Source organism: Pleurodeles waltl, chromosome 1_1 (assembly GCF_031143425.1).
Source record: "Pleurodeles waltl isolate 20211129_DDA chromosome 1_1, aPleWal1.hap1.20221129, whole genome shotgun sequence".
NCBI classification, from domain to species: Eukaryota; Metazoa; Chordata; class Amphibia; order Caudata; family Salamandridae; genus Pleurodeles; species Pleurodeles waltl.
The window spans coordinates 407,736,042-407,759,713 of NC_090436.1; the positions used below are offsets into that span (position 1 = coordinate 407,736,042).

Sequence of the window (23,672 nt, forward strand, 5' to 3'; positions counted from 1 at the left end):
AATATCAAGTAAAGCCATTCAGGATGACAATACTAGTTACTACACTAGGACTCTGGATAGTTCTGAACACACAATGTGCTCAAACTATCAGGTCTCATGGCACTCTAACAATAAATATCGGAGAATCCATTTCTCTGTCCTACATGAAACACTTCTGGGTTTAGCCACCAAACCAACAGTTTACGGTTGTATGTTGGAACAATGCAGGCATTTACCAAGCCTGCTTTAATAATGCGTCCCGAACCACAAATGCGTTGCCTCAAAAAGTGCTGGACTTTGGAATAGTATAATTTACTATTCCAGCTCCAGTCTGTGCCACTGTAGGGAAAGTGTTGGACCTAAAGTCCAATATCAGTTCAACAAAGCTTTCTCTATGGCAAGTTGTTGTAATGAATTGCGTGGTTAAGAAATGCGTTGTAAAGACACATTCGTGGTTCGAGACGTGTTGTAAATGCACAGCATGGCTCTAACCACATTGTTGAGGCTGTTTTCCACAGTTTACTGTTTAGACATAGCAAAGAAACCTCTGTGTAGACTCAACTGTAGTAGTTTGAAACCTGTTTGTGTGTTGACTTCTCTAGAGTAGAGGTATGCTGCCTCCCACTCTTTGGCTTCAAGCAAACTCAAATTTGAAGCACACCTTTGGGGCCAGTTTAAGCAGACTGTTCAGTACTTTGAATATAAGAGTCATGTAAATGTTAGAAATCACCATATTTGTCAATTTCTCCAGAAGTAGCCTGGTTACAATTGGACAGAGGGCTTATAAGCCTCCACAATCAATATTGTAACTCTGTTTGGCATTTCTAAACTACAGTTACTCGAACGGTCTGTGTTCTGTTAATTGAATTCGGCTCTTAATAAATCAAAGGATTTTAATCCGTTCCTGCTGGAAAGGAGACTTACTATAGATCTATCCATCATGTATCAAGCCTCCATTCTAGCCACCCCACTGCAATTTTCTCCCAAACCACAGGATGGCGTTCTTCGACACATCCCACCTTTCATCCCACCATCTTCGTAGATGCCAAGATTTAATCACCATTTTTATGGTCTGCGGAAATGTCCCAATCTCCAAAGTATGCCTTGATTCCATTACCAAGTCTGGTACCTTAGGGTGAAGGCTTCTCCAAAAGTGCATGTGACCACTCATTAATCAACAATAGGAGTGCTGCCAAGTGCTACCCCTGCAAGCGGGGTAAGGAAATGCCACATTCCTATGGTGAGCTGCATCCTAGCAAGGTTGTAAGCACAGCAACAACAACCCAAGGCAATCCTCAGAGACTCAATATGGAGGCTTCTGGACGGCATAGAAAAAACATGGAGAGAGAGATCATTTTAAACAAATTCGCCTGACCCATAAGCAGCAGAAACAGACTGATCCAGTGTAGAACATAATTATTTAATCTCTCAATAAAACCCAAAAATGTACAGTCCATTAACTGCAATTCATCCCAGGATATCTCCATATCCAGGAAACAAAACTATCCTCATTCACCTTAAGGTGATATTGTGCATTGAGACTGAATAACAATTGTCAAATTGGGAGCAGGGTGCATATGGTCAACAACGGAGCATATCTGGTCAAGGTAATGCAGAATCTGGAATGCATAATGAATTCATAAAATATGTATATTCAGTTTGACTATTATCATGGGCCTGGTACGGAGTAGTGAAACCCAGAATTCAAGCACTGGAACAAAACCTATTTTTGTCTGAACTCTCCACTGAAAAAAACACTAGAGTCAAACACATTTCAGTGTCTACTGACCAAATAAAGAGTGATCCATTGAGGGTATCCGTCTAAGGGCATAATTCATGAAAATCATAATTGGTTGGGGTGTTGTTATAATGTCCATTAATCTGATAGTCTCTGAATTGAAGAGGAAAATGGTACAATATAATATGTATGTGTGTGAGCATGTGCGTTGGTCTGTAAAGTTCACATTTTGCTTTGAGGAAGGTGACAACCCTGATTGCAAAGAACCAGTTAGGGGAATCAGAGCTCCAAAAGCAATCGGTTTGGGGTAGGTCAGAGCATTGTTGGAGCTAAAATGAACAAGCATTGGCAAAAGTAGTAAGTCAGGCAATTTTTCAAGTCAGTGGTTTTTAACATTTTCACTTCTGTGGACCCCTATTTAATCTGTATTGGAATCTAGGTCTCTCCCCACCGAATCATAATTGGAATCCGTCAACCCCCTACTGACTTACTGAAAGCAAGGGACCCCAACTTAGGCAAGTTTGACTGTTTGAGCCTCAAAATAATACACAAAACTACAGAAACAAGAATGTAAACAAATAAGAAATAATTAAAAAGCTAGGGCATTCCTAAATTCAACTGAGGTGAGTGAGTGCATGGAAGTATGGTGACAGTTTACACTGATTTTTATTATAGGCAGGGCCTTAGAAAAAGTCATAATTATATTAAAATGCCCTAAAATATCAATACTGTGCCAGGATTACATCAGGGCTGAACACCGTACTAAAAGTTAGTGAGATCCCACTTAAACAATGTCAAAATACAAGTTCATCAAATTGTTTATTTGTGAAATGAAAAGCTGTAGAGAAAACACACGAATCGTAGTATAGTCTTGAATTCAAAGTTCATTGAAGTATCAGCCTTAAACTGTGAAATAAAAGGCTGTAGAATAAACACACGAATCGTGATATAGTCTTTGGTTCAAAGTTCATTGAAGAATCAGCCGACACCTGTTTCGCCCTTTGTTGCATGTACGCCAGGGCTTTTTCAAGGCAAATCATATGTGGTAGAAAAATCCTCTGTTACAAATACCACATGTATTGAGGATAATCGAACTATGAGCTGGAAGATTCCTGACAGTGCGTCCCGCGATAAATCGCAGTGCTGAACACCACTGTTCCAGCAATGTCCACAATACAAAAGTATTACATTACGGAAGAATGGGCACCCTGATGTAATGAATGCCAACAGTAGGTCAAGAATTCCTGTCAACATGCCATTGCCAGTATAAGGCTCAAACATGCCATGGATGCCCACATTCTGTCAAACCCAAATAGAGTATACATTGCAAGGTAGGAAGTAATGCATAAACAGTAAATTCATTCACTAAGTGGAATGAGCGCATGTGACAGATATATTCTCAATGACAAACCCACAACTTCATAATTAATTGGTACAGTTAAATCAACTAATAGCAAAGCAAACAAATGGTTGCTTCCTAATTATAACTGTGGTTAGCATAACAATCAGAAGTAATGATTAGAGTTTGTTATTAGAGAACAACAATGAAATGTTGAGCTATGTACAGAATCAGCTCCTCCATTAGGGCCGAGGAGCGTCACCCCTTGCTGCAAGCACATCAAACATGAAAAGTAAAATGGAAGTCCAAGCGGATCCTGCCAGCCTGAGTCGAATATAGGGGCGGGGACAATGCTGGTTACTGGCAGCAGCAGGGAGGAGTGGTGGGCACTGCAAGGGTGCATGTCCATTTGACTGTCTGTCTTGTGATGGCCAGCATGACATGCACATTTTAAACTTCTTCAATCCAAGCTCTTTTACACAGTCAGGTGGGAAGCAGGCACAGGCCACTGGTCACTGGGTGAGCACCAAGCCAGCCTGCTCAACGAATCCTGGAGCTTCTCATATGCTGAATAATAGTATTGACAGCATGAGAGCAGCGTCTGGATTGGTTAGGGGAGATCATTAGACTCTGGTAGCCTGTGCTGGATCCACGGACTGCCGGCACTGGAGAGGAACACAGAGGCAGTGAGAGTAAGCACACTTTTAAACTGTTTAGTTTTAATTAAATGTTCCTTTTGACTCACTGAAAGGTACTGTGGGAAACTTGCTCCAGAGTTCTCAGTTGTGGCCCCTAATAAACACTGTTTGTAATGGCCCAGGATTGAGAGCATTGGTGTTGAGCCCAAGGGCATTGCAGGTTTCTGACAGTGCCTGTCAGGGGATTAAACTATTCTCCCCTGCGTTGCCCCGCCACTTTAATTCGACAGCAGCCGCATCTGGCCATGTATGGTGAGAGCAGAAAAAAGAAAGTGGGTCTGTTACAAGAATCCCCTTATGGCCCAGCAATGAACATTATATGATTTTTACTCCTGCTGATGCCTGGGTTGTAATTGCTGACTCACAAATACTTGTACCTCAACACATTTGCACAATGTAATGCAATTTTTGTTTAACAGAAGAGGAGGGAAACTAGTTAAGAGACAGCCTAAGGATTTGGGAGATAATTATTTGAAGTGCGTTATGATGAGCAGTGGCAGCTCCTCCGCTATGGTGGGGGAGCGCACCCCTACACACACACCCTGCCCCTCCCCAGCAGCAGCAAACCTTTAAAAATAAAACAATAATAAACTAGGTTTATTAACATTTTATTTTCAAAAGGGGCGGGGCAATTGGGATGACAAGCAAATAGGGGGAGTGTACAGTACTCCCCTCAGTGCACATGTGTTTGGCTGGCAATCTCAGGCCAGCCAAAAAGATATGCGCACTGTGCTCTCTCCAACTTGGTACTGTGTTGCTGGGTTGGAGAGAGCAGGCAGAGGATCCCAGTCTGCCACGGAGCGCTAAGCAAGGGTGCTCCAGCCAATACTAACGATGCTTTCATGCTATTAGCAGCATGAAAGTATCATTAGGATTGGTCGCAGGGCAGGCTGGGAGCCTGTGCTTGCTGTTGGCGAGGACTGAGGAGTGGAGCGGTGCAGTAGAGGCGGCAAGTAAAGTACGTTTAAAAAAATAATAAATCTGTTTCTTGACCCCCACCACCATGTGCCGCCCTGCCCCTTTTCCATATTGCGAGCCGCGCCTGATGATGAGGTTCCTGAAATCCATGAAATATTTAGATTTAGGAATCAAGTGCTACTTTTTTCACCAGCCCAGCAAGCTGCACTTTATTTCTTAAACAGCATAAGGGATAAACACCAGCATTGCTGGGTCTGTTGAAATCAGACTTTGCATGTTAATCTGTTTGGATACTGAAACATCAAGAAGGTCGCTTTATATCAGCCAGAGCGGGATCACATAATTGTGACAGCCATCTCGAAAAGCTAAATTGGCTGCTGCATTTGCCTGGGAACAATGAGAGCAGTTTTTCAGATTGCTATGCAAGCTCTGATATTGGAGAAGCCAGATGTTACCCCTTAAGCTTGTAAAGAACTACAGCTTAGCTTGCTGGGCTGGTGAAGTGGTGGACCCCATAGTCTCCACGTGCCAAAAATGTTGCACTAAGAAGCAATTAAATCAAGGCACCTCATGAAGCACTTTACATATGTTTTCCTTAGTTCTTTAGGGTGCCTCTTATTTCTCACCCCCTTGTTCATATCAACAGCGTCACAACATCAAATTATACCACTGTTTTAGGTAAGAGTACTGGTGATTTAGTCACTGTCCAGTTAGCTGTAGAAATCTTGAGATGGTAAAGTCATGTTATAAGATGGATGCTGCATACAGGAACAGTTGGCAGAGCACATGTCTTGAAGAAGGTGCAATCTGGAGGATGAGGGCCCCCAGGAGATGCAGAAGCATTTTCCCAGAATTTAGTACAAACACTAGCACTCCAAAGGCAGACTCACACACCTTCTCCTTTGTGCTAATCATATTGTGAATGACAATGTTAACAAGCGTAGGAAAGTACCCTCTTTCTTGGCATGGTTACCCCCTTTTTTCTGCCTGATGTCAGTGTGTTTGACTGTGTTCTCTGGGATCCTTTTAACCAGGACCCTAGTGATTATGTTCTCCCTCCCAAAACCCTGTATTTCACCCACAATTGGCAAACTGGTGCCCCATTACAAGTCCCTAATATATGGTACCTAGGTACCCGGGGCATTGGGGTTCCAGTGGATCCCTATTGGCTGAAGCATATATTTTGCCACCCACAGGGAGCCTAAGCAAAGGGTTCTGCAGTACTGCCATTACAGCCTGTGTGAAAAGGTGCAAGCACCCTTTCACTGCCACTTTTCACTACACCAGGTTACTTATAAGTCACCCCTATGGCAGGCCTTTTAGCCCAGAGGGCAGGGTGCAAAGTACCTGTATGTTCGTGGGGCACCTCTGCTAGTGCAGGGGTGCCCCCACGAACTCCAGACCCATTTTTCCAGGCTTCTTGAGTGTGGGGATGCCATTTTAGGTGTGTACTGGACATAGGTCACTACCTATGTCCAGCTACATAATGGTAACTCCGAACATAGGCATGTTTGATATCAAATATTTTGGAATCATATCGCAAGGCTTTTGCAAGTATTGGTTGTATGATTCCATGCACTCTGGGGGCTCCTTAGGGGACCTCCAGTACTGCCATTACAGCCTTCTAAAGGTTTCCTGGTAGCCCAAGCTGCTGCCACTTCCCAGGCAGGTTTCCGCCCTCCTGTTGCTTGAGCCCAGGAAGGCAGAACTAAGGATTTCCTTTGGGAGAGGGGTGTTACACCCTCTCCATTTGGAAATAGGTGTTACAGGCTTGGGAGGGGTAGCCTCCCCAGGCCACTGGAAATGCTTTGAAGGGCACATTTGGTGCCCTCCTTGCATAAACCAGTCTACACCGGTTCAGGGCCCCAAGTCCCTGCTCTGGTGCGAAATTGGACAAAGGAAAGGGGAGTGACCACTCCCCTGTACATCACCACTCCAGGGGTGGTGCTCAGAACTCCTCCAGAGGGTCCCTGGGTTTTGCCATCTTGGATTTAAGGTTGGCAGTGAACTCTGGGAGCATCTGAGTGGTCAGTGCCAGCAGGTGACGTCAGAGCCACCCCCTGATAGGTGGTCACCCAGCTAGGTGACCAATCCCCCTTTCAAGGCTATTTTGGGTCGCTCCTTTGGGTGGTTCCTCAGATTTGGTTTGCAAGACTCCAGCAGGAATCCTCTGCACCCACTACTTCGACTCTTCAGGACCCTACAAGCTGCAACAAAGAAGCAAGACACCTTCTGCAACATTGTATCTCTGGCTCCTTCCAGCAACTGCAACATTTCCCCGGTTGTGCATCCTCTGAGGACAGTCCGTCTTCAGCTTGCATCAGAAGAAAGAAGGAATCTCCCTTGGAGTGAAGGAGTCACTTCCCTGCTTCTACAGGCACCAACTGCGATGACGACTGGCTGTGTGGATCCCCTCTCTTGCTGAGCTGCGTGGATCCTGCATCACAGGTGGTAGACTGAAGTGGTACCGACGATCCTCTCTTCGAACTGTCCAACTTGGGTGAAGGTAAGCCCTTGCCTGCTCAAGCAGGACAGTACCCAAGGGCAACACGTCATTTGCAGCTGCCAAAGCTTGCTAGCATCCTTCCTCCAAGATCTTCATGAATCTTGAAGCTCCCGCCCCCAGTATTCCTTCCTGCGACGCACAGCGCCCTAAGTAGTTCTCCAGCTGCGAGCAAGCCTTTTTCGTAGTGCTGGGTGGACCTCTTCTGTGACTTTCCTGTCCCCGTCCTGTAGGACTCATGTGAGCGCTGCTTGGTCTTCTGTGGGCTCTCTGTGCTGCTGAGGGCCCCCTCTGACTCACCCTCCTGGGTAGAGTCCACATGGTCCTTCCTGGTCCCCGGCAGCGCCATTCACCGCTAACCGCGAGCTTTGCGTGTGCTAAGGCTTGTTTGCGGACTCCTACGGCGCAAACCTGACTGCAATCCTCCATCAGGCGTGGGACATCACTTGCACCCTCCAGGAACCCAACTTCGTCTTCTTGGGTGCAGAGCTGACTCCTTCTTCTTCACTGGTGGTTCACCTTTTGCACCTTCATCTGGATTGGTAGGGGCTCCTGCCCTTCCTGGACTATTCTGTGCTTCTTGGACTTGGTCCCCTCTTTCCACAGGTCTTCTTGTCCAGGAGTCCACTGTTGGTGTCTTGCAGTCTTTTCTGGGTTTTGCAATATTCTTCTTTACTTCTCTGTGTGTGTTCTGGGAAACGTACTGTGAATTACCCCTGTTTTCCTGGTCAGTGGGGTGGGTTGTGGTACTTACCTTTGGGCTTTACTAGTACACCCAGCTCCCCTCTACACTTGCCTAGGTGGGGAACTGACTTTCGCATTCCACTTTCTTAGTATATGGTTTGTGCTCCCCCTAGGCCCATTTGTTCCTATTGTGATTTTCACATATTGCACTGCTTTTTATGCCTATTTCTGCATACTAGTGTATATAATTTGTCTATTACTTATCTTCTATGGGAGTATAGTCTCTATTGCATTTTTGGAATTTGTGCCACCAAAATAAAGTACCTTCATTTTTGTAACACTGAGTGTTTTCTCTCATGTGTGTGAGTACTGTGTGACTACAGTTGTATTGCATGAGCTTTGCATATCTCCTAGATAAGCCTTGGCTGCTCATCCACAGCTACCCCTAGAGAGCCTAGCTTCTAGACACTGACTACACTAAACTACACTACACTACACTAATAAGGGATACCTGGATCTGGTATAAGGTGTAAGTACCATAGGTTCCCACCACACACCAGGCCAGCCTCCTACAACAAGCACTGGCTGAAGGAGACGCCACGAAAAGCAGCATAATCTGCATGAAAATAAAGATGTAAGTATAATGTCATTATTGACAAAACCTATGTTTTAATAAAATCATTTGTTTTATATTTTCCATTTAGTTATATTTTTAAAAATGTTTACGAAAAATAACACATCACAACACCTCTATTTCTTTATCGTACCAAATGTGTTGCTTCCAGAGAGGGGAAGCACTCTTTTCAAGATGGTTGCTGCAGTCGTCAAATATTTCCTGACAACTGCTGCGCCTTGTGAAACGCCTCAAAGATTGAACTGAATTTTTTCCTAAGAGGTGGAATAGCATATTTAGCAGTCAGCAGTATAATGGTTACAACAGTATCCAGACATTTATAAGAGAGATAACCAGAGAGAGAAATAGATCTGTTACATCAGACTTGCAACAATAGAGACTAAGGGCCTGATTTAGAGCTCAGCTGACTATTTACTCCATTACAACGGTGGTGGATATCCCATCCGCCAAAATCGAAATTCCATTATCTTCTATGCTGCAATGAGACAGCAGTATGACTCTTCAAGAGGAATGAAGAATGATACAGCACATCAGGATATCATGTCTAGAGCCCCCTCTTCATATGCTTCTATGTCACATGCCTGAAATGTGGTAGATAGTAAATTGCAAAAATGTGAAGCCAGTTGTGAACTTTCTGTGAGACTGCACTCAGTCAGTCTTTCATATCAGTTTTGATGTACTTTACTTACAGCAACATCCATGGTTACATTAAAAATATGTTTAGTTCTAGGAAACATACCTATGAGAAGGAACTGAAACATCTAAACAGAACTACAGTTTAATAAATAAAATAAAATACTCACATTGTTCTGAGCATTCAAATTTACATTCTCCTTCAGCAGTTGTTCCATGACCTCCAAATTATTGTTTTTAGCTGCATTGTGTAAAAGTATCTCATTTCGAAGCACTGAAACAAAATCAAGGTATACACTACAGTTAAGGCAAAAGGCCTGAAGAAAGCTCTTTTAATTTAACATTTAAGAAATATCCAATGATCCCTAACTGGCATGGTTCCATACTACTACAAGAATAACGGTAGTGTTGTTCCAATATTTCTTTCTGAAATGCTGAAAAGAAGTGGAAATGATATCCCATTAGCACTTATTGCCTCAAACTCTCTCTATATTTGTACAAACCTATTCTGTACTGGAGATTTACGACTGAGCGACCACAACCAGTGATGAGTTAAACGGTTCACTTTTAATATTTTCACTGGGTGAAGTCATATGTTCATCTATATAGCAGAACTATGTCCTCAGTCTCTCATTCCATTCACAGTGTAGGCCCCTCAGTTACCTGTGCTTTATAGTTCTGGTGAGGCGGGATAGGAGCAGCAGTTCTGCTCCTCCTAAAGGTGAGGGGTGTTATTGTATCACCTGCAGGTTTTGTCTGACACTAAATGCCTTTGCCTATCTGACCATACCTCAATGGGGGGAAAATGAGAAACTAGTGCAGGTTTTCCATTTTCCCAAAAAGGTTCCTGCTTCAATTTGGGGCTTAGAAAACCCAACCGGTTTGACATCATTAATTTGGGACTAGCATGGTACCCTGTTTACTTTCTGTTCCCACCAATAACTTGGGAGTAACATGGTACCCTGTTTACTTTCTGTTTCCACTCTTGCCTACATGACCCTGAACCCCCGGGTAGCTTGGGAGAGCCATGGTAGAAGCTATTACCACCATAGACCAACAATTGAGATCCATGCTGAGCTTTGAGGTAGTGTTAAAAAATTTTTTCTAAAGAAGAGCACCAACTATTAGGAGATATGGTGGTATCAGGCCATCCTTTATTAAATTGTATTTTGGTTGAGTGGGGAATTCACCTCTCTTTCCCATATTTATTCCTTCTTGTGTATCACAATTTTTCCTTTTTCCCCCCAGGAGATAAAGTTATTATAATTATTATAATACGTTGTATAATTATGCTAACGTACAGCCTTCTTTTATTTCATTTGTCTTTGAAATCTGCTAGATACAACCCAATAAATAATAATAAAGAATCTTGCTTGATGTAATTATTACACTTTTGCCTCTCTGACCAGTCCCAGAGCAATCTCCCCACCACTTCATGTGGTTTCCCACTCCCTCCAAAGCACACTGTTCCTGGCAAAAGGTTGCAGTAGGAGATTTCAGTCCCCCAAATACATCTGGTTCTTATGGCTCAGAACTATTTATCAACATCAGGATTCTTCATATTGTCTATTCCACTTCACTTACAGTAAATCGGATTAGTAAATTGCAATCTCTAAAAGTGGGTCATTATACAGAAGCCAAATACTTGTGTTTTAAGATGCTATTGATTAGAAGTATGGTCCTGGATGTCACGTGTGTTTAGAGTCAATAAGTCCTATTTGAAAAAAAATAGACTGAAAAATATAAGATGCACGTGATATTCAACAAGCACACAAGTGATCACATCATTCATGCTACCCCTACTATTTGCAACCTACCACATAGCAGTTCCATCCAAACGTGCACACAATCTGCTGCATCCCATGTCCATTCACCAACTCCTTAGAGCTATCTAGCCAAATACACCTCACAGTAGTAGGCAAGGGACCTCACATCAGGTCAGGTCAGTCCTTCACTAAAAGGCTGTAGACAGATGCCAGTGTAAATACAGAGTTTGGAAAACCAAAGTCTCACATCATATCAAAAGCTCAAAATAGCAACTAAACAATTGGGCCATAATAACACAGCAAATCCCTCATATACTCATCTACTTTGTATCTGATTTACTATATTTATTAATCTATTAAGACCAAACTGTATAGCAAATCCCCCTTATTTTCGTTTAAAGGTTTTCAAACCAAATGCAAGTATTGGAGGACTTATAGCTTACAACAACATCCATGCTTCTGCACCGATTTGGTTTAGTTTGTTTCTCTCTGTATTCAAATGTTTACATGTAACCGTCTGACATTTCTGAAACTCACCTCCCCATCCAACATGAACAGACCTCAACCGAGTACAATGACCCAAACACAGCGTAGCCTTTTTGGAAACTGGAAAGTGGGGGAAATAAGGTAACTCGCCTGTAGCTAAGGGTGCTTAAACACATAGCATTGGTAGTGGGTAAAAGATAGTGGCTAACACAACCTCCCAGATCACATTGATGACATTGAATAGAACGCTCTTAAGGGCCTAAGAAACAATGACACAACCGGCTCCTTCCACTCATGTAGACTTATAGTCACCATACAGCCATTTTAGAATTGACAGACAGCATCCAGTCCACTACTCAGAATGAAGCCCATCAAAATGTAGGGCCAAGTTCCTCCTACACATGGGCAGTCTTGAGCAGTGTGCCTCTCACGTGCAGTGTATGGAGTGCATAAAGAGCATCACTGTTGGCCCCTTTCACCCATGATGCAAACCAGTGCCCATGTACCCATCTCACTTTCCTCAGGAATGTGAGACAGTTATAGGGCATCAGAGCTATATAAAACTGCTCCAAACCACAGTGAGAAATTTGCATCACATGGCCAACTCTGGACTCCTTAAATCATAGAACAGACTCATCTCCTTTAATGCCCAAGGCCATCTAATCTTTTCAATCATCCCACCTCCTCCTCAGAGTAGTTTCTGTGACAATCATTTGATTCCGCACATCCCCCACTAGCCCACGATCAAGCTTCACTTACTGAACAAGTGCTTAGCTATACTTCTGTGGACGGACTTTTCATCTTTAGCGGGAATCAAATGCACAACAAGGTCGACTGACTTTTGGACCCAGAAAGATATGTGGTAAACCATCAACAATTACTTCAACACCACCCCAATAATTTAGACACCATGACCAATGTGGCCACGAAAGGAAGACTCCAATAAGGAATATAGATTAAAGCTTTATTACAAACACAAAGTCAAGTAGACAATGCGCAAAACAAAGTAATAGAGATACATAATCACCAAGGGTTGCCTAAGGCAACACAATAAATTCAGACATACTAACATCTGTAAAATTAATCATTCAAGAACAATGATACAGAAAATCAATAGAAATATCTGAGTCAAAGAAATCACGTGATGCCCAGATTTCACAATCATTTAGTCAATTCAAATACAATTAAGTCAATAATCCTTAGCTGGGCATAGGTCAAACCTACAGCTAACCAAATTAGGGAAATACATGTGTGGGGAGAAACACATGCTGGCAAAATACAAAAAGGACAAAAATAATTAGGAAAAATATATAACTCGGGCTCCAGGACACTAACTAAACAGAAAAACTAAATTAGCATCAGCATAGTGGTGTTTCTAAGCAAAAAGGGCATTTCAAGGGGCACTGGCAAAAGGCTGAGAGGAAGGAACCTCTCCAAGTGATACAGCATTCAGGGAATCTTCATCAGCAAAGCATCTGGTCAGCAAGGCATGTGCAAGCATCAGGATAATGTCTGTCTCAGACCAAGGCAGGACTGCTCTCTGAGCAAAATTCAATCAACCAACAGTATATTTATTATTCCACATGAAACACACTGATTTGTCCAATGTGTTGGACGACGTTACTTTGAAGGGGCATCATCCAATTAGGATCACTCATCAGACTTCAGGTTGCAACAGTTTGAAATGTTCCCAAGTCTGTCATGGGAACATCTCCTTTCAGTGTGACTCCAAATGGATTGAAACATATGTGTACGATCTCAGTCTATGTTCCTGCATTAAAGGACTCTCCAAGGTCAAATGGGTACAGTTTCTTTACAGATAAACAACAGACTTTGTACAAATGGGACTTTGCTTCTCATGGAAACAAAATCTAAAATAATAATGTCATGAAAAAATAATTCAACACTTAAACATGACTACGAAATGCAAGCTCAGTAGGCTTCAGTTATGCTAACACAAGAAAATAGAAAATGCAGTCGATTTAATACTTGTTAATAAAACACACATAATACGCAAACTTTATAAATTCATCCTTAATTGTATTTCATCAGTATAAATAAAACATTTCATTTAAATCGGAAAAGCTTTGTTATTGCATTACCTTATGTATAATAGAGAACTGCATTTTCCCACTTGCATATATTTTCAGAGTCATTATTCTTTCATTAAACACAGGCGGTCTAAATTTGTTACTATAGTGGCTATTGAGTCTAAAATACATTTTAACATCAACTTTAACCTGCCACACATGAAAAGGCACCTATTTCAAAGTGTGAAATAGAAACAAATTGCACATTTAAAGGGCATATCAGTGCAGCTATGTTAGTTTTTCTCTCATTTAAGTTCAGAAATGTAAACTTGTCAAAGTCTGATGTGACATGAGGGGCATTCACAATATCAACACTGCAATGTCTTGACTGCCCCTTCCCTCCGTCATTCACCTACCATCCCACTCCTCACAACTGTAACAGCCTATCCAGGCAAAAAGCCCATGATCAACTTGGAATGGAGGATACTGGGCTGCAACCACCTCTTTCTACCGCAACTGTGCACCATTCAAAAAGCTTCTCAGGCAACCATTTTGCATATTCTTATGATGCCAGCATAACATGCAGGCACCATACTGCAGGCAGAGCCACAACTGAGAGAGAGTAAGAGAGAGATAGAGAGATAGAGAGAGAGAGAGAAAGAGAGAGAGAGTGTGTGTGTGTGTGTGTGTGTGTGTGTGTGTGTGAGCGAGAGAGAGAGAAAGAGAGAGAGAATATCCTACTGGGACTTGGATATATCTTTGGTGCTGCCTAATGAATCTATATGAAATTTTTCCAAAAAAAAGTGTGCCCAAGGAGATCTTGTTGTACATGGAAAGTTTCGGGGGGATCCATCAAGCGGGGGCTGAGAAACGGGGCAAAGCGAGAAAAAAAAAAGTGTGTTTCCCATTTTAATTCCCATAGGGATTTTGAACACAACTACAGCCTGGACCGCTGGATCGAATTATACCAAATTTGGCAGAAAGGTAGCTCTTGGTCCAAAAAGTGTACTTTTTGTTATTTGGTGTACATTCGTTCAGTAGCTTTCTTGATATTAAAGGAAATCCAAATTTATATATCTGGGCACAGCCTAAGCACATATATCATGATAAGATCTGTTTGGCTGGCAGCACTTCAACCGGAAAGTGCTGGCAGCCATCTTGGGAGCAATATACATGAAAGCACCCCATTTAAATACATTGTCGAGAATGGCAGGTTTTGAGGGTCACAAAAAGGAGGACGTATAAAGGGTGATAAGAGATTTCAGTTACAATGTAAATCATTTGTTGCTAGGGTGATTTTACCCTGTGAAAAAGCCTTCTGCTGGGATTTCATGAATCATATTTAAGAGACAACAGTTTTCTCAAGATTTTCCCACAGAGGTTTTCAAAGGTGCCACAGAAGCTAAAATGAAGGCATATTTTCTATAAAAACCACACTGTCCTTCTCAGCCATATGAGAATGAAGTCTGAGATTCTCAGTAAAACATGTACTTCCAACAGGAACTTTTCTAGCATTGCGTCAAGAATGTTTAATTCTATTATGGACACAGAGGCGAGGATCATGCTTCCCTTTCTTCGCTGTTTATTAATCTCCAAAACACAGCAGCCAATAAAAACGAGACTTTTTTTTTTCAAACTACAATACCTATTACTTTCAAATGTGACATCATAACATCAGTACCAGCCATGGCACACCATCATATTTATAACGATGAGGAACCATAAATCATCCTCTATCTTTGCTCTTAAATGAATAAGTCCTAACAACCAGGAAACGTCCCAACTAAAACTTCTCCATGTCGATTCCAAGTGAGAACTCGAGCTGTCCTATAGAAACGCAATAGTGAGCAGGCCCAAATTACTGAAGTGAACTCCACTCTCTTTTCAGTTATCCAGTCTTTTGGTCAGAGACTGTGTAAGAGAAAAAACAACATTATCGTAATCTTATGATTAGAAAAGAAATAATACAACAACACTCTGTTATGATACACGAAATACAAGGATAACGGTGCTAGCATTCATCATATACATAGGTATCGTATACAACTCATAATCATATTCATGAAGTTAAAACTGTTAACAATATATCATGTCAAGGAGGGAATTCAACATAATGGAATCAATGGATGGGAATGACCAAATAATTGGGTGGGATAATCCTCGCCTCTATGTCCTTGTTAGAATTGAAAATTCTTGACGTGTATGCTAGAAAATGTTATATTCTATGTCAGGGCCAGAGGCTTCAGATTATGCTTGTATAAAGCTGTTGTAATACAATGGAAGCTACATCCAAAATCGGTTTATAGTAAAAACATTTTAAATGTAGAGTCTGCTGACCAATCTGCTGCTCTCATTATGTCCTGCAATTGTGACCCTAGAGCATATGTTTTCGAGGCCATGGCACCTCTTACAGAATTAGCTTTAAATTTAGAAATGTCACGGCCCGCTTCAGAAAAAATCCATTTCACCCAACGTGCTAAAGTAGCAGAAGACATTGGATGAAAGGGATTTGAAGGGCAATCAGAAGTTGACCACAGGGAGACTGTTGTAATCCCCTGGTGCAATGTTCATGATCTCTTAAACATTGCACAATGCATAACTAGGATAAGTTACTTGTATGGAAAAGGTTTTAGTTCTCTTAGAGATGGAGAAGGTAATACTGTCAAGAGAATAGTCCCTGCCTGAACTATCTAGGGCGTGAACATCCAAAACTCTCCTGTAAGATACTAGGCATAGCAGAATGGTCAATTTTTCTGACAATTGTTTCCTGGAAAAATCTGAATTGCAGGGCCACCATTGCAGGAAGTTTAAGATGATATTAACATCCCAAAAATAAGAATATGTAGGTTGAGGAGGATTGGCTAACCAAATACCTCTCATCTCCCTACTTACCGAATGGTGTTTCCCCACTGGTTTCCCATCTATGGACATGTGACCCACTGAAATAGCTGATCTATAGTTATTGACAGAAAAGTAACTTAAACCTTCTGAGGCCATCTCCGCCAGGAAGTTGATTACAGAGCTAATGGGGGCCTCCAAGGGATCCAAGTCTCGTGTGTTGCACCAGCCAACCCATTTACACCAGGTAAAGGAGTAGCTCTTATGAGTCGAATCTGAACAGGAAGTGGATATGAAGGAGATAGATTACTCCGAAAGCTGTGGCCCAAACCAACGTTCCCTGAAATGCGCCAAGCTATGAGCGGTAGTTTGTTTTGAATGAGGAGAGGGTGGGGATGATCTGATGGATCTAATAAGAGATTGGGAATTGAGGGAATTTGAACTGGAGGATCCCGAGACATTTCTAGTAGAACTGGAAACCAAGTCTGAGCTCTCCATATCGGAGTGACCAAGATCAGTTCTTCTTTCTGTTGCAAGAACTGTGATGCTACTCTCAGAATCATTATGAACGGAGGAAAGGCATAAAGAAAAACCCCTGTCCATTGTTGGAGAAATGCATCTGTAGCTATGGCCATTGGATCCAGTCTCCAAGAGAAGAAGCGGTATAGCTGGTGTGAGAGACAGGAGACTGAGATGTGACATTGGCCCCATCTCAGCAGAAGGGCTTGGAAAACTGACAGATGAAGTTTCCACTCACTGAGATCCCTGAGGTATCTGGAATTCCAATCCGCTACCACATTGAGCTGACCCGGTAGATATCCTGTTGTCACAGAATTTTGACTCAACTAGGATTTGTGACTTTATTCCCCCCAGTTTGTTGACATAATGGACTGCAGAGATGTTGTCCATTCGTAGAAGTACGTAACAACTGGAATGCTGAACTAGGGTCTTTATCGCGACAGAGCCTGCTAACAGCTCTAAACACTTCACGTGGAGCTGGGATTCTTCAAGAGCCTATCGGCTGCCTGTGGGAATGGTACCGCATCTGTTGCTCCAGACCCACTTGCTGGCGTCCGATTCTAGGATGACATCTGGTCGAGAGCCGAAAATAGGTCAATGAGCTCTGCGTTTGTTAAGGCCTTCTGAAGATGATGGATCTTTAGGTGTTGGAGAGCCCTGTATGGCTTATATAGATGACGCTAGAAATCCCACTATCCTGGCTAATATCCTGAGGGATATCTTGTCTTTACGGAGAGCGGAGAGGATCTTCTTTTGAATGGAGTGTAAATTCTGGGCTGGAAGAGATAGGATGGAAGTAGAAAAGTCGATCTGGAATCCAAGAAATTCATTCCAACAGGAAGGGAACAAATCGGATTTCTTTGCGTTGATCAGGAAGTTTAAGTCCTGAAGCAATTGAATGGGCCATCCTAGGAGTTGTGTGAGGGATTAGACATCTTGGGCCATGAGAAGAATGTCTAGGTAGACAATCATTCGAACTCCTCTGGAGCAGAGTTTCTCTGTCACTGGGTGCATAACCTTGGTGAAGCACCAAGGCGCGGAGGAAAGTCCAAAAGGAAGGACCTTGAATTGGAACCATTCATTGTTCCATCTGAACTGCAGGTATTTCCTGTGAGGGGGAAAATCAGGGTCAAGAGCTAGGCGTCTTTGAGGACCAAGAGGACCAACCAGTTTCCCTTCCCGAGTATGTCTCCGAGAAGGTGGATCCTTTCCATTTTGAAGTGCAGATAAAGCTTCCAACAGTTGAAATCTTTCAAGTTGATAACCAAACGAAACCCCATCCCTTCTTGTTCACCACAAATATGTTGCTGCAAAATCCTGAGGTATTGGTCTGGTAAGGAGCAATCGCATCTTTCCTCAAAGGTTGGTCTATTTCTTGTTGAATAAAGGAGCAATCTAGTAGGGAAAAATGGATTGGTTGCGGTATGCAAGTTTGATGAGGTGTCCTGAAAAACTCTAGATTAAAACCTGTTATCGTCTCTGGTACCAACTGGTCGGAGGTTAACAAAGACCAATTGTGTACGAAGTGTCTGGTTCTGCCCCCCAATGTTACTGACGATGGTAATATCAAGCTTACCTTGAGGGTTGGCACCAGAGTTGTAGTTGCCCTGCGAGCAGAAACCGCAGTTGAAGTGAGCACGTCCTGCTCGTGCTCTGACAGGGTAGAGAGTGTCTCTGGCCTGACACATGTATCCCCTGCCTGGGATGCTGTAGCCTGTATGAGGGCTGCAGGTGGTTGAGCGGCCGGACAGATGCCCTCGATTTCTGCCGGCCCTGGCAAAAATGCGCTGATGGAATACTTTATTCAATGGGGTTTGGGCCTTGTCTAGGGCCGTGAACGTATAGACAAAATTGCCCAAATCTTAAACAAACTTGTCCCTGAAAAGGAGGCCATTGGCTAGGGGCCCTGGCTCTGCAATTGGCTAGGTCTACTAGCTTAGGGTCAAAGCGCAATAAGATTGATCATCTACTCTCCATGGAGATTCGGCAATTCGCATTGCCCAACATACACAATATGCGTTGTGCCTATCCTGCCAGGGTTTCTGGGTCCATGATGGGGCCAGAGTCTTTTGCGGTTACCGCTTGGTCTACAGTCTTGCATAGGGGGCCTACAAGGTTTAAACCTTTGTCCTGGCAGGATATCCAGGACCTATCTATTTCCTTAGTAGGGTCTTTGGAAGATCTTTTAATGAAAGTCGCCAGGTTGGGGTCCAAATCAGGCATGAGGGCTACTATCCTTAGAATATCAGAGCAGTGACACTCAAAACGGAGATGGTTCCTAACATCCTTGTCTAAGGGTTTCCAGAGACATGGTTGACCGTATTCTGTGACTGCGGGCAGGGGGGTCCAGTCTGAAGACCTGGGGTGGACGACTGCATCAGGATCAAAGGCGAGGGAGGATTTTGGGTCTAGAGTCTCATTTGCTGGGTGGACATCTGGAGTCCATCAGAAGAATGGCACCCTCGTTTTTGGGGGTGAGAAGCATCGTTTGAGTCAGTTTAGAAGGAGCGTGAGTTGTCGGATCCATCGTCAGGAGGGGAAAAGAGGAAGAGCTTGGGCGCTGGTGGAAGATTGCACCGAGTATTCATGATCCATGGCTATATTTTGGGATAGTCAAGCCAACTGAGCTGCAGGGAGCCATTCTGTTGGAGGGGGGCTCAGACATCCATTCGGGAAGTCGAAGGAATGGGACTGGGCTGTCCATAGGGATTTACTGTCAGGGCATACTTCTTTAAGTGCGCGGCAGTTGGCTGGAGTGCTACTGCTAGGGCCCTGTTAACTGACTTGGCAACTGATGCGTATAACGCAAGCACAATATCCTCAGTAAGGAGCATATCTTCTTGCTCCTGATAAAGCGCAGCATCGTCAGGGTCTGCATGTCTGCCATGGAAAGGGGACAATGGAAATAATGAGGAATGAAATACTGAAGCACTGAAATACTAGGCCTATATAATTAAGCTAGGAAAAAATAAGCCTTCTGCAATGCTTGCATTAGTGAAGGGGAACAAGACCCCAGAAACTCTTAGGCTGCTTGGGGAGGCACAGGCAACTTCCTCTAACACAGCTGTACAAAGCTTCTTCCTTTTTAATGTTTTTCTTCCCCCTCAGGAATAAACCTGAATTACAGCCCAGGCACACGGGCGTATGAGGGATGATTTGCTCGTCCGCGTAACTGACACAGCTAGAGCCGACTCTGAGCCTGCTGAGTCATGCCGTGAGGTTGCACTCCAATTCAAGTTGCAAACTGACCCACAGCACTTAGCGTACACAGCAAGCCAGGTGCAACAAACAATTGCGGCCTATTGTATGGGCGAACGCATGAGTGAATGAGGCGATCACGCAGAACGTGTAAACTGCTCCAACAAGTCACTCAGTGAGTCATTTCTGCTGAAAGGTGAATCGCGTCCGCTGGAGCGGTCGCGTGCGCAGAGAAAGCACAGAATATAATTATAAGACTATAGTACTGAATACAAAGCTGAAGACAATACTCATGTTTCCACGAAGCAGCAAAGAAAGAGGATGATTTATGGTTCCTCATCGCTATATATATATATATATATATATATATATATATATATATATATATACTGGTGTGCCGTGATTAGTACTGATGTTATGATGTCACATTTGAAAGTTATGGGTATTGTAGTTTATAAAAAAAAGTCTTGTTTTTATTGGCTGCTGTGTTTTTGAGATTAATAAACAGCAGAGAAAGAGAAGCATAACTCGAAGCTTCCGGTCCTGGCATAGAATTCCCTTGTGTTCCTCTGCAGCCCTCCATCCCTCCATGGTGTTCAAAAGAGCGACTACAGTGCTAACAGTCTTACTTATGACAAAAGTGTGGCACGCCTGAAGCCATCTTGATTGAATCAAACTGGTAAAATTTAAAACATTTAATTTAGAAAGGAACAAAATGAGGGGGGTTCAATTTGTCATAGAAATTATTGTAGGTTCTGACAAGTAGACTGAAACATGCAAATTCGGAATCTACGCCAAAAGTATGGCTTATCTGATCGCCATCTTAATTGAATCGATATGGAAAACTGAAAGCACTTTCTACTTAGGATACTGCAGTAAACGAGGAGACTAGGGAGCTTCATAACAAAGAAATAACCCAAGATTGCCACCAGAGAAAAAAGAGCTCAAATGGAGCACAAATATTACCCAAACGTAGCCCTAGTATGGCCCAATGACAGGAGTGTGCAAAACACTTTTTTTGCAGTTTTACATAGGGCAGACTTGACCCGAAGGTATTGGAGTGCTTTACATGGGTATCAATCACAATACACAAGAACGCATTCCTTTTGGGCTTTAGGCATGGGGAGATTAAGGGTGTCATTCTGACCTCGGCGGTAAAAGTCACTTACCGCCAGCCAGAAGGCCGCCATAACACCGCCGCGGCCGCGGTAAACCGCCACGGTCATTCTGACCCGCAACTGGCAAACCGCCAAAAACCCGACATCCACAAAAGTCCGCCACACCAAAGGTCAGCGGGAAACTGGCGATGACCAAACCTCCACCGTCACGCCAACAGAAATACGCCCATACCATTCCGACCCACAAATCCCTGCAGCGGTCTTTCAACTGCGGTATTCCATTGGCGGTACACACCGCCGCGGTCAAAATACACACACCTTTACAAAACACTACCACATTGGATAATTCAAAATGCACACACCTGAGACACATACACACACCACTCCCACACACCCAATTAAATATAAAACACACACCCACATCACCCACAAACCCTTACGACCACAATTTCGAGTGAAGGACAGAGAGAGAGAGCACAGCATAGAGTAGACCATCACACAGAGGCAAATCACAACATCACCCACACAATTTCCACGCACAAAACACCATACACCACCACACTCACCACACTCTACAACACATACACCACCCCTCACCTCATCCACACCACCCCATGGCACCCCAAAGACACCCCAGGTTCTCTGACGCAGAACTCAGGGTCATGGTGGAGGAAATAGTTTGTGTAGAGCCCCAGCTCTTCGGGGCACAGGTGCAGCACACCACCATTGCCAGGAAGATGGAGCTATGGAGCAGAATAGTGGACAGGGTCAACGCAGTGGGACAGCATCCACGCAATCGGGACGACATCAGGAAGCGGTGGAACGACCTACGGGGGAAGGTGCGTTCCATGGTATCAAGGCACAACATTGCGGTGCAGAAGACTGGCGGCGGACCCCCACCGACTCCCCCAGAATTCACAGCATGGGAGGAGGAAGTCTTGCACATCCTGCATCCTGAGAGCCTCGCAGGAGTAGGCGGAGGAATGGACTCTGGTAAGTCAAATCTTCACTACTCCATTCCCCCCACCCCACCTGCATGCCAAATCATACCCCCACCCTCACCCCCACCCCCATCACACCAACTCCTTGCAAATGGCTCACCATCACATCCCACCCATCCCAAAACCTAGCCCTGCGTGCGTCCCCAAAGCATGGACACCCATCCCCAAAGCATGCCCACTGCACACACCCATCACCCCCACAAGCCACCGTCACAAAAGCCCCCACAAGGGAATGCCAGCACTGGGGGACACGGCCACCCACCCATTACACGAAATGCCACACACAGAAGCAATAACCATACTCTTATACCCCTGCAGGACCCGAACGCCACCACACCGCCACGGAGGGTCCAGAGATGTCCATCCCACCCCCAGAAGAGGCCCCCAGTGACGACAGCAGCTCTGTCTCCCTGGACCCTGATGACCAGCTCGGCCCATCGGGGACCTCGGGACAGTCGGTTCCCCACAGACAGCCGCAGGCTACACCAGACCTAACCCCCTCTGGGAACACCAGCACAGCTCCCACCCAGCGGGCCCATGCCTCTGTCCCCAGGATACGTCAATCAGCGGTGTGTCCACCACTACAGGTCACCCAGGTTGACCCACCACCCCAACAACAACAGGGACCTGGGGGCAGTGGTAGTGGGCACACCGTCCAGGGGACAGAGGCCCAGGAACACAGGGGAGCTGGGAGGGCTGCTGTGCGACAGGGGGGGACAGGCCCAGGGAACCGACTCTCCAAGAGGCCCTCTCCTCCATCATGGGAGCATACCACCGCTCCCAGGACACGATGGCTACGGTACTGGCCAGGTTCCAGGAGATCCAGGTACTGCAGGAGGAACAGTACATGGGGTTCAGAGAGGAACTGAGGAACATTAGTTCCGCAATGGGGACCATCGTAGTGGCCCTCAACCAGATAGTCACCACATTGCAGGACCATGTGGCACCACAAAGGGCCCCTGTCACTAGCCTGGACCAGGAACAGCCTACCACCTCCGCCGGCGCTAGTGGACAGGAGGCCCCCACACAACGACAGGCCACCAGAACCCCACCTCCTGCAGAAGAAGAACCACCCCACAAGCGGAACCTGAGATCTCACAAGAAGACAGAGTAGGATGCCAAGACCCCCGCCAGAAAACGATACCCCCTGATGTCATCCCACTGTCCCACATTGTCACCCTGTCCAACTTTGAACTGCCCCTGCTCCATCCTTCCACAGGCATATGGACAATGCACCTGTGCGACTGAGAACTGGACTCTGCCATGGACATTACTCCACCATCACCCATCCCCGTTTTACAATCATGTTCCTTAAATTTAGCACTTTAATTAAATTACTTCTTGCACTAAAAAAATCTGGAATCTGCTTGAATTTTTAACAAATGTTTTAGACATAACGGTGCCAAAATGTTCAGTTACATTGTGATGACAACATACCACTGTCACACAGTTGTAGTCCATGGGCAAACAAAGCAGAGGTCACGCAGTGGGGCCCACAGCTCCGAAAACGGAAGGGAAAGTCACAACTCAGTTAACAGGAACTGGGGGGGAACTCAGACAGTAGAGAGGCAGGAGACTTTAAGTAAATGT

General features: G+C 44.3%; 1 protein-coding gene across 1 annotated transcript in view; it reads right to left on the reverse strand.

Annotated features, from left to right (window-relative positions):
* The window catches only part of ANKDD1B (ankyrin repeat and death domain containing 1B), a 516,198-nt gene that overhangs the window by 445,429 nt on the left and 47,097 nt on the right, over positions 1–23,672 (reverse strand). The window contains exon 2 of the mRNA XM_069223721.1: positions 9,297–9,400. Within this exon, the coding sequence (XP_069079822.1) occupies positions 9,297–9,400 (104 nt within the window). The remainder of the gene's footprint in view (positions 1–9,296; positions 9,401–23,672) is intronic.